Source organism: Amphiprion ocellaris, chromosome 6 (assembly GCF_022539595.1).
Source record: "Amphiprion ocellaris isolate individual 3 ecotype Okinawa chromosome 6, ASM2253959v1, whole genome shotgun sequence".
NCBI lineage: Eukaryota > Metazoa > Chordata > Actinopteri > Pomacentridae > Amphiprion > Amphiprion ocellaris.
In genome coordinates this window covers 31,234,110-31,254,276 of record NC_072771.1, presented here as the reverse complement: position 1 = coordinate 31,254,276, position 20,167 = coordinate 31,234,110, and the positions used below count along the sequence as shown (strand labels likewise).

The 20,167-nt window shown below is 38.5% G+C and overlaps 1 protein-coding gene across 2 annotated transcripts; it reads right to left on the bottom strand.

Moving 5' to 3' along the window:
* Positions 1 to 70: 70 nt before the first annotated feature.
* Positions 71 to 19,167, bottom strand: lifra (LIF receptor subunit alpha a). 2 transcript variants are annotated; one of them, XM_035945548.2, is made up of 19 exons: positions 19,008 to 19,155; positions 15,145 to 15,200; positions 11,364 to 11,573; positions 11,052 to 11,188; positions 10,211 to 10,364; positions 9,699 to 9,974; positions 9,396 to 9,525; positions 7,748 to 7,884; positions 7,328 to 7,470; positions 7,022 to 7,175; positions 6,668 to 6,732; positions 6,138 to 6,369; positions 5,639 to 5,824; positions 5,256 to 5,357; positions 4,943 to 5,089; positions 4,650 to 4,787; positions 4,341 to 4,434; positions 4,065 to 4,131; positions 71 to 3,939 (listed from the first exon to the last, which is right to left on the bottom strand). In XM_035945548.2, exons 3-19 carry the CDS (start codon positions 11,467 to 11,469, stop codon positions 3,250 to 3,252), a joined length of 2,958 nt encoding a protein of 985 aa, XP_035801441.2. In that variant the 5' UTR covers positions 11,470 to 11,573; positions 15,145 to 15,200; positions 19,008 to 19,155; the 3' UTR covers positions 71 to 3,249. The 2 variants fall into 2 exon arrangements, with proteins under 2 accessions (XP_035801441.2, XP_023120208.2); XM_023264440.3 differs by lacking the exon at positions 15,145 to 15,200 and having other exon boundaries at positions 19,008 to 19,167.
* Between the last annotated feature and the right edge of the window lie 1,000 nt (positions 19,168 to 20,167).

Below are 20,167 nucleotides of genomic sequence, written 5' to 3'. Positions count from 1 at the left end.
TGATGATGGCAAATGGCAACAGACGTGTATTTAAAAATACTCTGAGAATTGAACACCACTGACAAATTGGTAAGTGGCCAGACAAATCACTTTATTGCCTTTAAACAAGTAGCATTTCAGTTTGTGTTATTAGTGTTAACATTTATTTATTCACTCAGAAGCAATTCATCATGTTTTCATTCAATAAAAAAATCTGCAAAATATCATGAATTTTGAAGCATTTTCAGTAACGAAGGCATTTTTTTAAATGCACAATGCTTCAGTCATGTTGTCATGCACATTAGTCAGTGTTAGTGTTTTAAAGCTGTAGGGTAACATAAACATGGAGTTTAAGGGTTTACGAGCCACTGTTTTGTAGTAATAGTTTATGCAGCATGCATCCACTTCACAAAAACATCTAAGACATGAGATGAAGATGTGTAAGGCAGCAGGTTTACCCAGCTGGATACACCATAAAATTGTAATGTTGGAGTAAGCGTGAGCTCCAATTTAAAATGTGGATGAAAAATGTAAGAATATAATAGCCTGAAAGGCAAACTTGATGTCAGCGGCACACTAGCACTACTCCTGCTGTGTCTGGCAAAGCGACTCTGCAGCGATAAGGTAGCAATGCAAAGCAGGCGAAACTAATCAAATAGGTTCACAATTCGAATTCAGTATACATGATTCTTCAGCAACACTTTTCATGTGTTTAAGCACACAGCAAATACACGTTTTATAGGACGCTAAATCTTTTGTCATCAACACAAACATTTGCCTTTTTTTCTGTCAAGAAAACTGGATAGTCATCTTTATAGTATAGGACATATAATTTCATCTAATATAAAACAATGTAACCTTTTGTATTGTAAGAACAACAACAAATGAAAGACAATTACAATTATGTACAGTTAGTTGCATATAAAAGATTTAAAGGAAAATAAAAAGGTGCCATTTTGTTGAATCAAATCAACATAAATCATGTAACGTGTAGCGCACAAATAATCTTCGAAACAATGCTTGTTCAAGAAAGCACGCGTCAAAGGAAAGCAATCTGCACACATATTTAAATACTCAAAAATATATCCACCCTTTAACACTGCCTACAAGCAATTACTGATCTCACACAATGCAAGTGACTGGTTCACTCATTGCTCAGTGTGACTGATGTAAGGTATAGGTATTTTTTCCCCACTAATCAAGCTAAACAAAAGTTCTGATCAGTTTGGCAAGAGAAATAAAGGAGGGATACATTTTTTTCAGTAGTCAAAGAGGACCGACTGCCTGCCTGTTATCAGTTCATCTGTGAAGACATCCATTATAGTTAATCTGAGTCATTATTCATGTCACAGTAGTTTTACTTAAAGCTTGTTGGCTGGAGGCACTGAGAAACAACAAACCACAGGCTGCCACACAGGTAGACCCGGGCTTGACTCTAAAAAATGCAATAAAATAATATGACATCCTGTTTACTGGATGCCAAGGGATAAGCTCTGCATACTGACGCTTTTGGAAGCCTAGCCAATGGTACATTCTTACACACACCGTACCCAAGTGACTGTGATCATGGTGAACCTGACGTGCTGTCAAGTGACCGAAGTAATCTCACTAGCCTTTGTCGACAAAAACGAAATGACACCCTTTCTGGAAAACTGTCTTTCATTTCTAAGTCATATTTTCCCTTTGGTCCCTTTTCTAACGAAGAGAGCAACATTAAAAAATAAAACTATAAATGTAGTCTAGACTTGGATCTCCCAGAAAACAAACAAGCTTAAAACTGTAGCAAATCCATTTCAAATTCATTATTGCCCAACTTTCTGGGCTTCAAAATAAAACAAAGAATTCTTTGCATACACCAAAATAAACTGAAGGAGTTGAGCAGCAAAAAATTAAATGTAACCACATCAAACTGAACTGCTTACTAAAACTGAATAAAATGGACATCAGCTGCACATTATGCTCAGTGCCAGTGGAATCGATAAGTCCAATATAATGTATTTTTGATCAGTTGTCAAGTGCATTTCTGTAAGATATCTTTGAACAACCATTTAGGACTAAGGCAGTGTGTGAAAGGTAATACGGTGCAAATCACTGGAAGCATTACTTTTATCAAGGCAGTTAAAACATTGAAATTTACCACCATCGTTAATTTTTATACATGAAAATGCTAAATACCAATTATCGACTTCAAGATAATGCACAAGACATGGCATGAAAACAAAAGGACACTGGCCTGACAGTGAAATGTGTTTAACAAGAAAAAAATAAACTCTATTCGTTCAGGAAGACAAAACAAAAACACTCAAAAAGTAACAAAATAGTATGTTCATTCATTAAATTACATCAGTTTGAATTAATGTTCTAGCTTATATCAGTGTATATCTAATGGGCTCATCACCCACACAATTCCAGACCATAATAGAGAGCACCACTCCTGTATCTCTGTACAATTATGACTGTTCTCATGAGTGCATCTTTCAATTAACATCTGTTCAATCAATAATTTCTGAAAAATAGATCATGATGGAAGCTACCTTTGATACTGATCCAGGAAGTGATAACTTTACAATTAGTTTTCTTTCCTTTCAGTGGCTCATCAGCTGTCGAAAAGCAGGCAAGACCACCCCAATGGTGGACCAACAGAAGACGTGGATACTGTCATGGGAGAAGCGTTTTCTGTTCTCTCCGCAGTCTCCTATTGCAACTGTTCTTTTGCAGTGTTCATTCAAAAATGTCCCATGCTTGTATGGTGCTGTCATGGGGTTTGAAACGTTCGTGCTTTCAGTTTTCCTCCGCGGTGTAGTTCAGTTCGCATCACAAAAAATAAAAACATCTGAAATGCAAGCTAAAAATTGGACATACTCAACTGAAACACAGGATATGCCACTATGAAATGCCCATTACACCGTTTCACGCAAAAGACAGTGAGAGGATCTAACAGCCACCAGGTTTCCAGGGGGCGCAATAAATATTGTGGGAAGAAAAAAAGGACAAAGCATTTGAACGGATTTGTTGTCAGGATAGAAATGTTTTGATATATAAAGATTTTATGATATTTGCACAGAAGAGAAAGTAACGAGATATGCATTTCAGTATGTTGGGTAAAAACACCTTAAAAACGTCATTAACCTTCTGTCAGAATGAAAGGGGATATTTACCTAAACCATGCAGGTTAGACTTGTTGATTAATGACACTGGTAAGAGTAATGAATAAGAAAGTTTTAGTGAGCCCCCCCTGGCCTGGCTGCTAGTAGTGAAAGTGAGATGATATCATGGTTTTGTAGATGAAAGCAGGTTGGTGAACCACGTTGCTGCCGATGATGACTGCTGGTGTTTCTCCTCTTCGTGTTCCTCTCCATCGGGGAGGAGGAACTGAGTGGAAGCGATAGAAGTGGGGGATCCCAATGACGGTGCCAGACTCCCCCTTTCCTCAGCCTCCATGGGGGAGTCAAAATGCCAGGAACTCTGGGGTTTGTAGCCCCCAGAAAAGGCAGCCTGGGGCTCTAAGAGAGGCTCAGCTGAAGCTAGGCCCATGTCATCACTTGGGGCTCGAGGCTGCATCTGAGGCCGGTAACCTCCACCTCCGCAGCTGACAGAGTGATCATCCTGGGGTTGGTGGCCCTCAGAGGAGCCCTGCGGATCCAGCTGGAAGACCAAAGAGGACCCGGAGGTCTGGATCCCTGTATACGTTACGTCTGTGTGCGCTGAATCCAAAGACGACGCAGAAGAAGTAGAGGAGTCTGGAAAACGGGGCCTTATAGGCCGCTCATCTACCACTTGGTTGTAGTAGCGTAATGACGTTGGCTCATCTGTGTCAACTGGCTCATCTCCTATCCCCTGACCCTCGTCATCCTCGTCTTCTTCAGGAATGACGACGAGCACTTCTTTACTAGAATCCCATTCTGGCTTTTCTACAATATGGACCATACTGTGGGGAGATGGCCTCACATCCATTGGGCCCTGAAGGCAACACAGAGAAATTTAATGTGCTTTCATTGGATGTGATAAAAGAAACTAAAAAGGGGAACAATAAGTTAAAAGCAAACAAGGAAGTTAGTCATGGCTGGATTAAGCATTTACTGTACCTGTGCACTGGACCAATCACTGGGCAGCTTGGGTTCAGGTATGTCTGGATAGAATGCCTTTTTCACCCTGGTACAAACACAATACACACCACATCATCCGGTGTCCAAATAAATGAAAAAAAAAGCCTCCTAAAAGCTCCTCATTGATACAGTGTAGAGAATCAGCTGCTGTTTCTATCCAGTTTTTACAGATGTTCTTGAAGTGCTGCTTTGCTTGTACTTGTTAAATTATTCATGGAACACAGGAAAAATAGAGATACATTATAACAGACTCACCACTTCCTTTTCTTGTAGCAAATGAAGGTAGCAATAACCAGCAATAACGACAAGATTCCCAAAGAAGCCAAGATTTCCAGGATCAGCCAATCAGCTGTCAGGACAGGACAATAAAAATATTAAAAATTTTAAAGTTGACGCAAGATGACTATATTTCAGTATAAATCACTGTAAACTAAAGCCAGATATGGCACCCATTAGCATTCATATGTAAAATACACCTCTTCTAGCATCAAATAATGGTGTAATCAACACAGTTTTTGTAAATTGTCAGTGCTAGATGTACATGATAACTATATATTCACATACTGTATGGTTCCAGTGTTATGAAGGCAGTGGTGCCTGTGTCCTCGCCTGCCGAAGTGTAAGCCTTGACAGTAAATTTATAAGAGCCCATAGAGAAACCCTTTACTGTGTAGCTCCTCGTTTCCAGGTCTGACAAATTGGCTGTTCAAAAGATAAGGTGAAAAACAAAAAGGGAGAGACGCACAGTAAAGAAGGAGAACATGAGAGGTAAAAATGACATTGAAAGTATTGTATTTTCATTGTATTTTGTTGAATCTTGTAATACCAGAACAATGTATGTTCCTTTTTCTTTTTACCTAGAAGTGTAAGCTGGGAACCATTACTGATGTAAACATTGTAGCCTAGGAGGAAGCCTCTTCTGTCAACCATCGGAATGGATCCCCAGGTAAGGAGAATGTCAGAGCCTTGCTGGCTGCTTGACAGACTGACAGACCCAGAAGGAACTGTGAAAGGCGCAAGGGAAGGGACATAAGAAAACAGAGGAGAAGGGTTAGAGGCATAATAGAGAGAGTGAGAACAGACAGACAGTATTGAAAATGGAAAGTATGATTTCTGATGTAATTAATTCTTCTAAAAGGACACACTCTCCACGTGCAGTGCTGTCCTTACCCAGCTCCTCTGTGTATCCCTGCCAGCGCTGCAGCAGTTCTGGGGAATCTGAGGGGCAGCTGTACAGGGAAAAGGTGTATCTCACACCTGGCTGGAAATTGGCTGAAGAAAAATAAGGAGATTGTTACATATTATACAATAAAATTTCATTTTTCTCCAAGTCAATCCCCTATTGGGAGACACTTGAGATTAAAGTTGTGGGTGAGTATGTGGGATTGTGAGTATTTTGTTAATTTTTAAATTGCTATCTACAACCAAGAACAGCAGGGGGACAAAGACAGTGGAGATTTAAGGTCGTACCAAGAGTAAAAATACACTTGAACACATCTGAACTATCCTGAAAACAATGCTCTGCTTTCCCAGACCAAACATGCCTGACATACCTGACTCAATGGAGACATTAGTGTTCCCAGCAGGCACCTTGATCCAATCCACAGGACAGTCGTATGTGCAGGAGGTTTCATGCCATTCTACCACAAAACTACAGGTGGCACTGGCATTGCTCTGCCACAACAGAGGGAAGCCTTTGTCTGTATAAACTGCCCTGGACACAGCTATGGGTTCCACATCTGGAAAGAAGAAAATATGTATACAGTAATGTGGAAGCTACATGTCTTCATCTCTTTTTAATTTTTGTTTTTCAAGTGTTTCATGACTATGAAACACTTAACAAACACAAAAAAACACTGAAAAACCATCCAGCTACTCACAGTACCAAATAAGTTGAACTTATTGAAGTATCTATGCTTCTGTCACATAGGGTTTAACTTGTGCCTTTGGGAATAAACAAACTAAACACTTTTTTCTTTCTAGCACACACACACACACACACACACACACACACACACACACACACACACACACCCCTCTACTTCCACATACCTGTCAAACGTAGAGATACACTTGCAGGCTGAGACATCCCATCAGCATTCTTTGCAGTCACAGTTGCTATAACCTTGTTGTCACCGCTGAAGTAAGCCATTTGTGTGAGATTGATAGGTACAGCACTGGTATCTGGTGACAAGATCACTGTGTGCTGTCGATTTTCTTCAGGGTTCCAGAAAGTGACGTCATAGCCTGTGATCTGACCGTGGCTCTGTCTTTGTGTTAGAGGCTGGAAGGAATTAAGATTAAAAGAAAAACAGGGGGAGAGGCAAAGACAGACTCTCTTACTCATCAGATATTCATGGTAAATATTCATATTAAACTTTTTAAATGTCAATATGGTGAAAGGAAGCGAAAGGAAAAAGCAGGAAGAACTGGCAGATACAAAGAATGAACACTAAAACAGAAAGAAGGGGATGTACTGGTGAACATGATGTAAATCTGTGCTCTCTGCAGTAGTAAATAGCATAAAGTAAACTGCCAGTTGTAAACATATCTCCATTCAAAGATGAAATAAAAGACATTACCTTCCAAATGACCTGTCCAGTTCCATCTCTGTTACTCCACATCCACACATCAGGGGCATCTGGAACTAAGACAGGACAAGAAACGCATAACTGAACTGCAATATGGCAACACTGCTGCTCTTTCATTATGACAATTAAATGAAATTCTAAATGTGGTAATTATTTAAAATTAAATTTGTATGTAGTAACATGAACTACTTACTTCAAATCATTAAATATGAACTGCTCATACATTCAATCAAAAAAAAAAAAATACTGATAGATGAATCAAAGAAAATAATCATTTCTTGGAGACCTGACTTACTGAAATCTCTGCTACAAAAAGAAAGGAGATACCACAATATAATTGTTTACCATCGGTCTTGGTTTTGAAGGAAATGGGTTTGCTCCACGTTCCCCACTTCCAGAAATTCTGCTGGGCACCGCAGCGGATCTGAACACTGTAATCCTCATCAGGATGCAGGTCCGACAGAACCGCAGACCGCAGACCCACACCAGTGATGGTACGCTGAACACACACAACAAATCATCACACTCATCAACAACAAATGCAACACAAAGGAGAGTACATGCTGCACAAGCTTTCGTTTGCTGTAAGCAAGGTGGTAGAGAAATGGAGGTGATGTATATCCACAGCATACATGCACAGAAACTACTCACCTTTGTTTTGTAGCCAGCAGCAGTGAGCTCGACCTGACAGACGAGAGCCAGGGAGGAATAGCTGTTGTACTTCCACTGCCACTGCACAGTGGCATTCCAGGCATGGACGACAGAGCTCAGCTCAACTGGAGCTACTGGACAAACTGAGGAGAGAAGGTGAACATCAGTAAACTGAGGACAGATAAAATCGCATATGCTTGATATCTATATTTCTGTTCTAACTTTACTTTTGAAAGCTATTCTAAATAATTTTATTGGTGTATATATATATATATATATATATATATATATATATATATATATATATATATATATATATATATATATATATATATATATATATATATATATATATATATATATATATATATATATATATATGTGCAGAGATTGTGACTGGGCTACAGTTGAGACACCTACCTCTGTGGCTGAGTTCAGCAGAGTCAGTGAGGCTGTACTGACCAAGAGGATTCACCGCTACCAGTGTCCAGTTACCCTCCCACTGAGGCACGCTGCACTCTTTCTGTTGCTGCAGTGGGTTGCTATCGGTACAGTCCCTACAAACAAAGCATAAAACAAGCACAAAATAATAAGCAGCCGATTCGCTGAGAGTGTGACAATAAACACAACCTAATTCAATTAAAATAAAATAGAATCACTTCAAATACTCAGTCTAACCTAGAAAAGAGGACACCGTCCCAGACAAATTCTGGCCAGCTTTCAGACCGTTCCTGTAAAAGGTCTGGAAGTCAGCCAATCTGCTATCAAATGGACACCCAGAAGCAAGTGGTTACTTAGACTAAGTGCTTTATATTTCTCGTCCTCCTCTCTCTCTTGGTTGATGTTTTCTTCTGCACTGAAAACATTTTTTTAGACAAAACGGAGGGAAGAACAATAAATAATTCAGAGACAATATCTTAGACCTGCACAGTCACTGCCACGGCCAAAGAAAAAAAATCTGCATTCTGTCACTGCCACAGCTGCTCCATCCATTTGTGACTTTCTGCTGAGATACACATACTTTACTATATACTATAATTTTTGTTTCAGTTTTACAGAGGTTTGGATCTGAATGAGATACGCACTGTGGCGCACTTGGCTCTCCAAAGCTTTAAAAAATGGCTATAATCCTTTACTTCTTCTCTTATTTGGTAGTGTCACAGTTCAGAATTCTTAGAAAGGCTCAATAGCATCAGCGCCTTCTGTATCTTATTATCATTATTATCATTAATGTCATTGTTGTTCATTTTGTTGTGGTTACTGTTGTGGTTATAATTGTTATTATTGTCATTCTTGTAGTTAAGGTTGTGATTATTGTTGTTGGTATTGGTATGGTTGTTGTTAGTGTTGTCATTGTTGTTTTAAGGGGATTATTCACTCTGTAATTAAAAATTTTGATTGGGTGGAAGTAAACTCATCTGAGGACAAACAGACTTATTATATTTCAAAGTCCTCTTAAGTGTCTACTATCCATAAAACCCACAGGTGATTGGCCTCAAAATTGTGGAGTTGCTATTGATCAAAATTAGGTGTGTTGGCCGAAAGAGGTTAGGGGTTTTCCCAGTAACGCTTTTGGTGTGGTTCGCATTTTCACATTTGTTGGTTTGTTTTGGTGGCGAATTAGTCGGTGCAAAGGAAAGAAAAGTCCAAGACAAACTTAAGCTCTTTTAAGCTGGATTTATGATCTGTCCAAACTGCATGCTGGTGGGGCAGACATTCTCGGAAACCCTGAGAATGTCCATCATTATTCCTGCTATTAATAGTCATCATTTTAAGAAGTCTTTGTTGCAATCTTTGGCAGAGTGATTGAGACGTGAACTGGAGTGATGGGGAAATTTGATCATAAATTACTGACACTGAATTTCTCTGTTGGCTTTCTCTGCAATTTGGCCATGTGACTTTAGCAATAAGACTGAAAATGATATTACTATTAAATCCTTTTTAATGTTCATGTATTTTAGAATTTATAGGTTGCTTTTTATGAATGAAGGTGTGTGTACAGCTGTGGTGCTCAACGTTATGAAAATTTTCAAATCGAATTACTGTGTTTGCGAAAGTGACTGTGTACCTATTGTTCACTGAGTAGCGAGTTCTTCTTTTTCTGCCATACAAAGAAGTGTCTCGTCCTTTATTCCACAGGCACACGGCTGAGGTTAAATCATGAGTCTCACACACAAAATCACTGGGTTGTGGTGGATCTGGGGATGAGAACAATCAAACACAGGACATAAGTAAGGATTGTAAAGATATACAGAATTGCAAAGATGTATTTTAAAGACAAGCTCTGTCTAACTCCTCCTTTCTACAACTCCAACCACAGTCGCCTGTGTTACATGACAATCATTCACATCCATATTCATCTGTGTCTTACATCCAACGAACACGACTGCTCCCATCAGAGATAACCGCAGACGTGTGAAACAAAGCACGTTGGTTCCCGTGCTCCTAGACGGTCCCTGATTAACCACTGTAGTGGCATAAGTTCGTCTACTCAGCCGCGTTGCATTCATGACTGTGCTGCTGTAGTTGATGCTATCAAAGACCTCGCCCTCTGCCACAATGCAACAGAAGGTGGTGTTGCTCCCCACAGGTACAATTCTGTCCTGGGGGTACATCTGTGTATCCTTATTGCTGGGGAGATCATTTCCTGAAAAGAAGAAGAAATGAAGAAGCTTAGAAAGATGTAAATAGACATTTATATTTATGTACAAGGGAAAGCCATCGGTTTGTCTTAAAAAATACATTTCAGTAAGAAAAGTCATTTAAGTTTGAGTTAATTAGTAATGAATTAATGATCAATCCCAAACTAACTGAGCAGTATTTATGTTACTCTAATTTTAAATGTTTCACAACATATATGGTGGCAATTATTTGCGTTCTGACCTTGAAGTATTTGAGTGTCGCTCCAGTCGCTTGTCATCTGTTCATCTCTGGAGCGGATTCTGACTGACAGCGAGGTACACTCCAGAGGTTCAACTGAAGTCCAGTTCCATTCGTGTCGACCACTCACCTGATTCACTGTCACAGACACAGTCCCCTACAGAAAATCGACAGAAAACACAGTTATTGAATGAATCAGAGCAACATGGAGCTGGGGATGGTTGCTGGCAATAGACTCTTAAATAGCAAAGCCTTCTCAATTGTTGTATAAATAACCTGTAACACAATGTAGAATCAAATTACCTATAAATCTAGCAAACTACAATATTTCTGCAAAATGTGCTAGAGAGGCAAATACATTACATGCAGCTTTGAAAGTGATCCCTGATGTGATCATTTAGAATTTGACTGGTAAATCATCCAGGCCGATGCCAGTCTGCTACCAGTACTTGCATGTATATCAGTAGTAGTAAATATGTCAGGCAATGACTGATGTACTGAAGTCCACAAATGGCAAAAATACAGTATGTTTTTAAACAAGTGTCAATCTTTCATAGTTTTGTAAAATTTCATTTTCATGACATTTATTGATTAATTTGTTATTTATTGCAAGCATTAAAAAATGCCTATAGGAGCAATATCAAAAATCATTATTTTTCTTGTGGACTTTGTGAAGAAAATGTAACTGAATGCCAATGCCATCAATTACTGTCAAACTATAAAATATCTATATCGTAACTGCCTCGAATTTACAGCTCCTTTCATATGAGAATGTAACAAATTGGTAGTATAACTGCAATAAGAAAACCTGAGAACAAATTGACCAAGAAAGAAATGTTCTTACATAGAACACAGTTTCATTGAATTCAGTCCTTAGAATGATGAGGTCAAAGGTTGTGGCTGCTCCTCCCAACCAGGATATGGATAGTTGTTGTGTATTTGTGTTGGCCAACAGGCTCACCTGTTCAGGTACAGTAATGGCTGTAAAAAACACAAAACATCAGATTAGGAATTAGCAAAACGCATTAGCCCCCACAGGATCCAAAACTCAAACTTTTCCATATGGACTTTTTAATACTAATAATATTAAATACATTCAGAATTTCAGACTTATTGATTTATCAGAATGTCTCTTTTAAGGTAGTGTCATTCTTACCAATTTCGGCATGAGTATGTGTAGCTGAGAGCCCCAAGAAGACACAGATGAGCCCGATGAGGCTACAGTTAGGCTTTGAACTTGGACTGACACTTAAGCGAGGCATGATTATCAAGTGGCTGAGCCAGTGTCTGCAGATCCTAAAGTGATGATCTTCTCCACTACAGCAACACCATGCTAGACATCCTGAGACGCAGACAGAGGAGAGCGCTGTGGGGAAACAATAGCAGAAGTGTGAAAAGCAATGGCACATATCTGATGAATTTAACAGAGATCTGTTGACATAGAACATCAAAGAAAATAACATCAATACTGGCCAAAATAAGAATCACAATTATATTGAAAAGAATTTAAATCCAGATATTTATCATGAGAACTCACAGATTTTAGTGTAATATTCTTATCTCATTTTTGCATGAAAATGAATAAACAGAGCACTGCATTCATTTTCATTTGGGCTACATTAAGGTGGTTAATGTACAAATCTGTGCATCAAAATAAGACTGAAAATAAGCCTCTTCTTCACCTGAATTTAGTGCATGTCCTGCTGGATAATATAATTGTCATTACTACTGAAGATCTGCTCATGGATGGAAGCTACAACTTTCTAGTAATTCTATCTACATATCCTCCTATTCGCAGAATTCTCTATGAGCAACATTTTCTGTGAGTGGAGTGCATTTTAAATGTCAACATTGCAGTCGATCATGTTTGCCATTTCATGGGGAGACCTATTTTTGTCCAAAAAAAAATAAAAACTCTCAACTCTCATGGTGCTGGACCGAATGCTGCTGAGTAGTTGTCCTTAGAGTCTTGCAAACGTAATGCTTTTATTCATGATATTAACTACTCTGGCATGCACTTTGTTCATAAAATGTCTCTTAAGATAAGATTTGCTTACTTTGCTCCTGTCACTGCCAGGCTCAGGGGAGGAGCTGCTATCTGTTGAACTGTGTTTCTACAGTGAGTCCCTCACGAATGCATGCCAAAACCAGAAGCACCACTGCCAGGAAAAGCTAAATTCTACATCAACGCAAGAAAACACATCTTTCTGACAGCTGCTTTCAGGCTAGATGTCAAAACCCACAAGTTGGAGAATGTGGTTTACATAAAGCTTGCTGTGCTGCTATTCCAGTTCTGGACTGGTGCAGTTTTTGAAAGTTGAAGGATTGTTTTTGTGCTCATGCATTAGCAATGCTTCTATCTGCTGGTATTGTGAATAGCCTGATTGAGATCATGCAGACAGACACAGTAAAGCTGGACACTGACAGCTGCGGGACCTACATGATGAACTCATACAAGATGCCCTCTGAACAGCAGCTGGAACTGCCTCTGTGTTTATTAGTAGCTATACAAATAATCCTGCCTTACGAATTCCAGCACATTTAACTACCTCCCTTCAGTAGCATTTCAGTATTGAGATATATGCAGTCAAATATGTGTGTCAGTAAAAGTAAACAGTGCTAGAAAACCTCAGAACCAGAGCAAAGTGACTTGGCAATTCACTTGACCCTCAGACACAAACCCTCATATTTAGAGGCAGCTGGGAGAAATGTTAGGAAAAATAATCAACCATCAAAATAACCTGGTTTCCAATGAATAGAAGGTCATGGTGTATTAAATTCTACTGTCAACAACACACTTGTTCCCACAGATCCCTCTGGCCAGAAAGTTGCACTGCCTCAACCTGCTCACTGACTGAGGCTGCCTGTTCATAAGAACCACATGCAGCATTTAGCAGCTCGAGCAAACAGGTTAAATATATGCAATATAAATGTTGGTTGGTCTGGCAAAAACAGGCAATTTACTGATTGGGTATAAATCTGCATTTATTCCTATTTGATGACATGTGCACATCAAAAGAATAATTGAAAAAAAGAAGAAAATCCATAATGATATCATTAATAATTAATTATTACGAATGGACTTAACTGAACAGTATCAACAGTACTTCAACAGCAAATTGACAATGGTCAAGAACAAGATGCAAAGTGTTTTACACTGGCATACTGAAAGAAATGAGCTTAACTGCCAAAACATCTAGATAGGGAGTGCAAGATCATGACCAAGCATGTACATTATGTGATTAATATTACCTGCAAAACAGAAAGCAAAATTTACAAGCCCTGATGTAGAAAACGAGATATTGCAAATCAGTTGTGCTTGGCATTGATGTGCCTGCATGTGCATGTCTGTGTTTATAATTCCCGGTTTCAGTAACTGTAACTGTCGCCAAGACACCACAGCAAAGTTGATCTGGTTTCCCGTGAGACAAGCTGGGGCAGGCCTCAAACAGCTTGGTCGCTTGATAAAACAATGCTCTCAAGTACTACCAAGCCCATTATGGCAACAACACAACCTGAACGCAACATGCAAAAACACACAAAGCCTGTTTCGGGTAGCTGAATAGGCGAGTCTCATTCTAACCTGAAGAATCCTTGTGAAACAAGTAAATGCTGTCTGCAGTGCAAACAGTATGACATACAGTGTGATGCTGACAAAATCTTAATGAGTTAATTTTATCCATGATGTCATCACTACAAACTTTAAGAACGATACATTTTTCCTGTATCTGTTTTCAGAACGTGTCTATATTTGCTAACAGTTGAAGCTTTAACCTGACATCAGAAGTGGATTAAAAAAACAGACAAAAGATTCCTTGCTGACAGTTATGTATTCATGCAAAAAAAGATAACAAATCCCAATGCAGGAAGCATAGCAAGCTGCTAAAGGTGCCCGATTTGCAGCCCAGAACGACACTTCACAGGAGGCTACACAAACAAATACACAGATTCCAGAGAAGAGCACGCCCACATTATGGGAAAGGAGGATTTGAACGCTTCTTTAGAGTACTTATCTAACTGCCTGCTCAGTTTTTACTTAGAAACCATTTAATTTAGTTTGATTTCTCTCTATAGTCTAATGGAAAATGCAAATATCAAGTACATCATAGGCTTCTATGCTGCCATCGAGTCAAAATGAATCTATACACTACAATTTAAAAACAGTTTACCAGGTTTTTTTTTCTTCTAGCTGATTTTGCAGCCACATGAGGAATTTCAAATCTCAGATGTGCTTTTCCCCCTTATCCCTAAAGTAATTTCACATATGTTTTTCAGAAGAGCTACTAGACATGAAGCAAATATAGTTGAACTTTCAGGTGTCTATCCAGCTGTCTGTACTGTATGTATGGTAACTAATTTTTCCTGTGCATGCTTATGGCAGTGTAACAACTGGAGGCCTGAAGATGTCTAATCAATACATTGAAAATACTGCAGTCTCTAATCAGCTCTATCTGCAGCTAAAAATCTAATAGCCTTATTGTGATTTTTTTTTTTGACTTGGGTAACAAGAAAATCTGAACCCAATTGTGTGCTGCTCAGACTTTCCCAATGTTGGACTGGATTTTAAGTGTGTATATGTTTTAAAAAACATCACCTTCAGGTGAAATTCAGAGGCCTGGCTCAACATAAATACAGCTGTGCAGAGCCAGTGTTTCACACACTTCTGTGCCTTCACCAAAATGGTCCCCACATGAAAAGAGCATTTATGTGCTTTAGTGGTCCTGGTTCCTAAAGATTATTTTTTCAATGTTTTGCACCTGGCTGAAATGTTTTACAACCTCCAATAAATTCCATGACCCTTTGAGCCTTGAAAAAAACAAGACAAACAACAACAAAAAAACAGCACTGATGGGAAGCGGGTAAAAAAGCTCTAGATTCTGGGAAATCTCATCAAGAAACTGATAGCTACAAATGTACACCAACACACAAATCAATACCTCTCTGCTGGGCTTCTGGTCTTTGTCCTTGCAGCAGTAATAAATGTGACCACAAACTAGAAAAACCACAAAGATATTGTTGTTACTTAAAAACCAAGCCTAAAGATCATCTCTATGTCTGCAGAAGTCCAATTTTAGGAAAGGGTAGATTTGCCTAAAAAACAGCATCATGACTTAGAGTTTTCCACCTCTTTCCAAACCAAACTTTGCCACAGTTCTGTTTGACTATGTAGCTTTATAAAGTAACCTTTTGGAGTAAACCATGGAAAACATCCAGGTATACTCCCACACAAAACATACTGCAGAGGACTTACCGCCAAGTGATGCAAGCATTTCTCAGAATTCAAACTTATTCAATAGGCTACTCTGTCTAATAGTTTCCTACTTCTAATAGTCAAAGCACTAAACTACTGGATCAATCTCAGTCAATATGTAACATGCTCATGCTCAGTTTCCACTTCTTGAAGGATTTCACCAGTCAGAGAATGTAAACAATTACTGGCACTTGCAAAGGTAGGTGTGTTTGTTTTGAGTATGTGTGTGTCCTGCCTGGGGCACCTGGCTTCACCTTTTGCTCCTAAATCAATGCTAAGTTATCAATGAATCTTTGGATTTTTTTATTTTTTCAAATACATATTTAGTCTAAAATTGAAAATAATATATAACCAAAAACCAAAAGCTAATTATATTTTTCAACTGTTTTGCCTGACAAGCTGCAGTGAGCAAATATTTTATATTTATGTTTAAAGATAAATTATTTGTCAAAAGGGACTATAAAAGTCACTGAGTAACATTTAGTCTACTTACTGATCTGTTTCCATTCTAGCTTCAGTCTAAAAGAATTCCTATATATAGTTAAAGTATAAAGTGAATGTTATCCCCACTTGAACCAAAACCAGGACAAAAATAAAAATGAACTGAAGCCAAAGCCAAAATTACTCACTCAAAACTACCGCTGCTCAGAGAGAAAAAAACTACTTGGCGAAAACACAACAATGAGCTTTGAGAAAAGTTTTATAGCAATATGAATGAACGTCAGAATGTGATGAGGCTTTCATAAGCTGTAATGTTCTTGATGGATTTTGCCCCAGTCTGAAGCAGAGTAGTCCATTTGTATACAGAGCCAAAGCACCTTACTATTACAGCCACATTTTAAAACAATAATCCAAAAAAAACCTGTGATAGAATTTTCTTTAGCCAAACCTACTGTGTATGTGTGTGTGTGTCTGTGCGTGTGTGTGTGTGTGTGTGTGTGTGTGTGTGTGTGTGTGTGTGTGTGTGTGTCATCGCTGCCTACGCTAAGCAACGCTGTCATTACTCTGTCATACGATGACCGCTAGGACCAAAGAAATAAGCACACAGTGGCCCTAGTGTACTATATAAGTGTGGTGACATTTTGAAACATGAGCTAAAGTTGCAGCTAATTATGTCCGACTTCTGAATGTGATGAGAGGAAGACCGGATGCTTGTGAGAGAATAAGTGAAAAACAGGGCAAGATAGCAAATGGGCCTGTCCGTGCGTGCGTGTGTGCATGTGAAATGTCAGTGCTTTGACCTCAGTGGAAAAGGGACACTCAGTCCTGTGTGTGTGTAGCTTTTGGACTTCAGCCAAAGAGCATTTCCTTCCTTCCTTTTCCCCTGTATTCCTTTATGAATGCAAATGCAAATATTCGAGGCAACGGGAAGTGAATAACAGCTCACTTTAAAAACCTGCTATTTGTTTTTAGATGCATTTGGAAGAAGACAAACACACACAGTGAGAGTCAAAGGCATGCCATGTCAAAACCAACCCCCAGAGAAATATACAACAACTGGTCTGATTATTTTTTGGCACAAACACAGCCAAGTGATTGGTTACAGAGAAAACACACCAACAGGGTGTTGTTCGTCCTGCCAGGTACAAGGAAATTCCTCTATTTATCCATATTGTTATAGTGACTAATGCTCAGTGTATTGAGTCACACTAGAATGATAGTATGTGGCATGAACGGTAACCATCTGTTTTAACAATTCACTCTTATATAGGACTATAGCAGATGTATTCCACATGAACATTTTGTACAGGACACAGCACAAATAACTTCTGTTCATTATTGCTGGAAAAATGAAGAAGGAAATTGTACCCAAGGACAGAGCAGTGTCAAAAGTATCTAACCGAATAGCTTGCTGTTAAACATTTATGCAAATACTAACAATAATTCCTGACATGCTAATTTCCAGCTCTGTATTTTTTATGCTGGTACTCCACTTTGTGAGCACCACCGTACTGCACTACAGGTTCCGAAAGCAAACTGTAATCCTAATAAATAATTAGAATAATAGTTGAATGACACCCTCTCAGATTAATCCGTGAATGTTTGAGCCTGAATTTATAATACTACTCAAGCAGACTGATGAAGACTGCAGAATGACTTCGTGGGCGTAGTGTACCTGGATCAGATGACCGTATACAGAATGATGAGTGATGAGCAGACATTAGCTCATTGTGAAAGTAGACAAAAATATTGGAAATCTAGTATTTCAGAGCAGAATGATGTCTGAGCTTTATTAAGTCATTATTTGAAACTTTGTCCACATTTAACATGAACATCCAGCATTGTCTGCGTAGACTGTCAGTCACCCACAACATGGTAATTCTAGGAGCTTTGGTTAAAAAAGCAACTGGACTTCACAGACGTCTCACCTCTCACCTATGGGGCTGAACTGAAGTGAATGCGAGGCGCAACATCTTCAAGAACCTAAAAGAGAAGTCCAGTTGCTTTTCACTGAAGATAAAGAAAAACATCCCAGATCCCCTTCAAGGGATGATATGCAGCCCTTATGCAGTTGCAGACAGTGAACACTTGATAAGAAAAGATTGCTGATCCACCCTGTCAACTTTTGATGAAAGTTATGTATTTCATTTATTTAAGTTAGTACTCTGAAATGGTCTTACAGTATGCATTCTTACCTGCAATAGTAAATAATAACAATCATTTACTCAATAGGGTATATGACTGCATGATTATTTTTTTTTAATTTACAATTTTCTGTGAGACCATGCTGTATATTTACATAAGAAAACAACTCTTCTCCTACACGCAGCTCATATTTGACTAAACACTATATTTGTTCGCAGCTGAGTGTAAAAATGAACACGGTCCTATCATTTGAAGACTAAGAGAGAGAATAAATAGTTGTGCCGGTGAAATAAACAATTTCAACTACTGTATGAAACTGGCTGCGTAGTAAAAATAATGATAGTAATAACTTAAATATACATCACTTATGAAAACAGAGTTTTCAGGTGTTGCACAAAGCATAAAATAGGAATAAAGTAAAATAAAGGCTGATCTGACCTGTGTATTTAACAATCACAATAACAAAACACACTACATCACCACAGTGTACATCTCAACTACAGAAAACGAAAGTTCCAAGGTGTAAACATGTATCTACTCACTTAATGCCTCATAAATGTTCATGCGTAATATGTTTTTTTTATTCTGATGATGCTCTTCCAACAGAAATGGATTAATACAGCACACATCCCTAACTGCACCATCACGGGACGGTTTGCATCATTAGCATTAGCAGCATGAGGGATACCTTCACAACAAGTCGCATCTTCAACAACAAACAATGACTATACGTAACGAAATGTAAAGAAGCTGTCATTTTCACGTCTTTTTGTAAAGGGAGACAGTGTAGACAATTGAAATTAACTGAGCTGACGGTCATTTTAAGTTGACCTAGGAGCCATCACCCCCGCCACATTTTACGCAGACAGGCCACTGATGTTTGGAAAAACACTGCTAGCAAGAGTAGCTGTCGTGTCGTTAGCTTAACGGTCATTATAAGTTAACAAATAACACCAAAATTACCTCTGGTTTGTGGATAAATCTTCTTCAGTGCGCTTTAGGCTATGTATCCAGTAAATCCGGCTCCGTAGAGGCGATGTTATTATAGTTTTTACAGCTCGTATCGTCCCGATCCTGCCCCCGTTCAGTGTAGTTTGACCATTCCCAACGACTCCAGGGTAGGCTTGGATTACTGGAATACAGTGTACCAGGATTTGATTGACGTTCTCACTGGCCAATAGGCTTCGAGTTTACTCAGGGGGAAGGCGTTGTCGAGCTGTGGTCTTGCTACGCAGGAAATAACTCCATATAAGGGAGATGCGCGCAGTCACGGCCCCCAAGCTGCTCCAGTTACAAAACAGACTGTTTCTAGAAAGTAATTGGAGCTATGTTCATTTTATAGAATTAACCATTGTTATGCTTTCCCTTATACAATATACACACCCACAATTTTGAGGACTCTTATGACGCCCAAACGCACCTCCGGAAGTGACCGCAAACATTATCACACAATGAAGTTAACTTTTATGGCACCTTATCAAACACAGAGCTTATTAAAAGTGTCTAATAGACAATGTAATAAATTATTTTTTTAAAAATATATGTAAAAAAAATTAAATCAATTATCGAAAACAGTGCACGGAAGTTGAAAAAAGTGCACACTGATTTATAGAATAGGATAGGACAAAACCTGACAAGAAATACAATGAAAACTTTATACACCTTTCACATATACAGCTGTGTAATGATGAATATACTTATGGGTATGTATAGAAATGGCATGATACATTTACATATGGATATATACAACTACGACATGTTGAATATACAGATATGAACAAAATGTATAACATGATGGATTTACATATGGATATGTACATGTATGTACATGTATTGCATGATGAATTTACGTATGATATGTACAGGTATGACATGGTGAATTTACATATGGATGTGGTGGATATGGATAATTAGAACTGATAGACTGAAACAGCTAAAAAAGACAAAATATAAGACAAATAAGATCATGTAAGAGATTGAGAAGTGTTCGGTACAGCAGAAAATAAATTAATGAAATTAGCTCATTAAGAGCACAGAAGAGTTTAATAAAAATATAGGCAGTTTAGACCAGACTTTACATATAACATAATAACACTGGTTACTTAAAAGCAATGGGAAAAGAA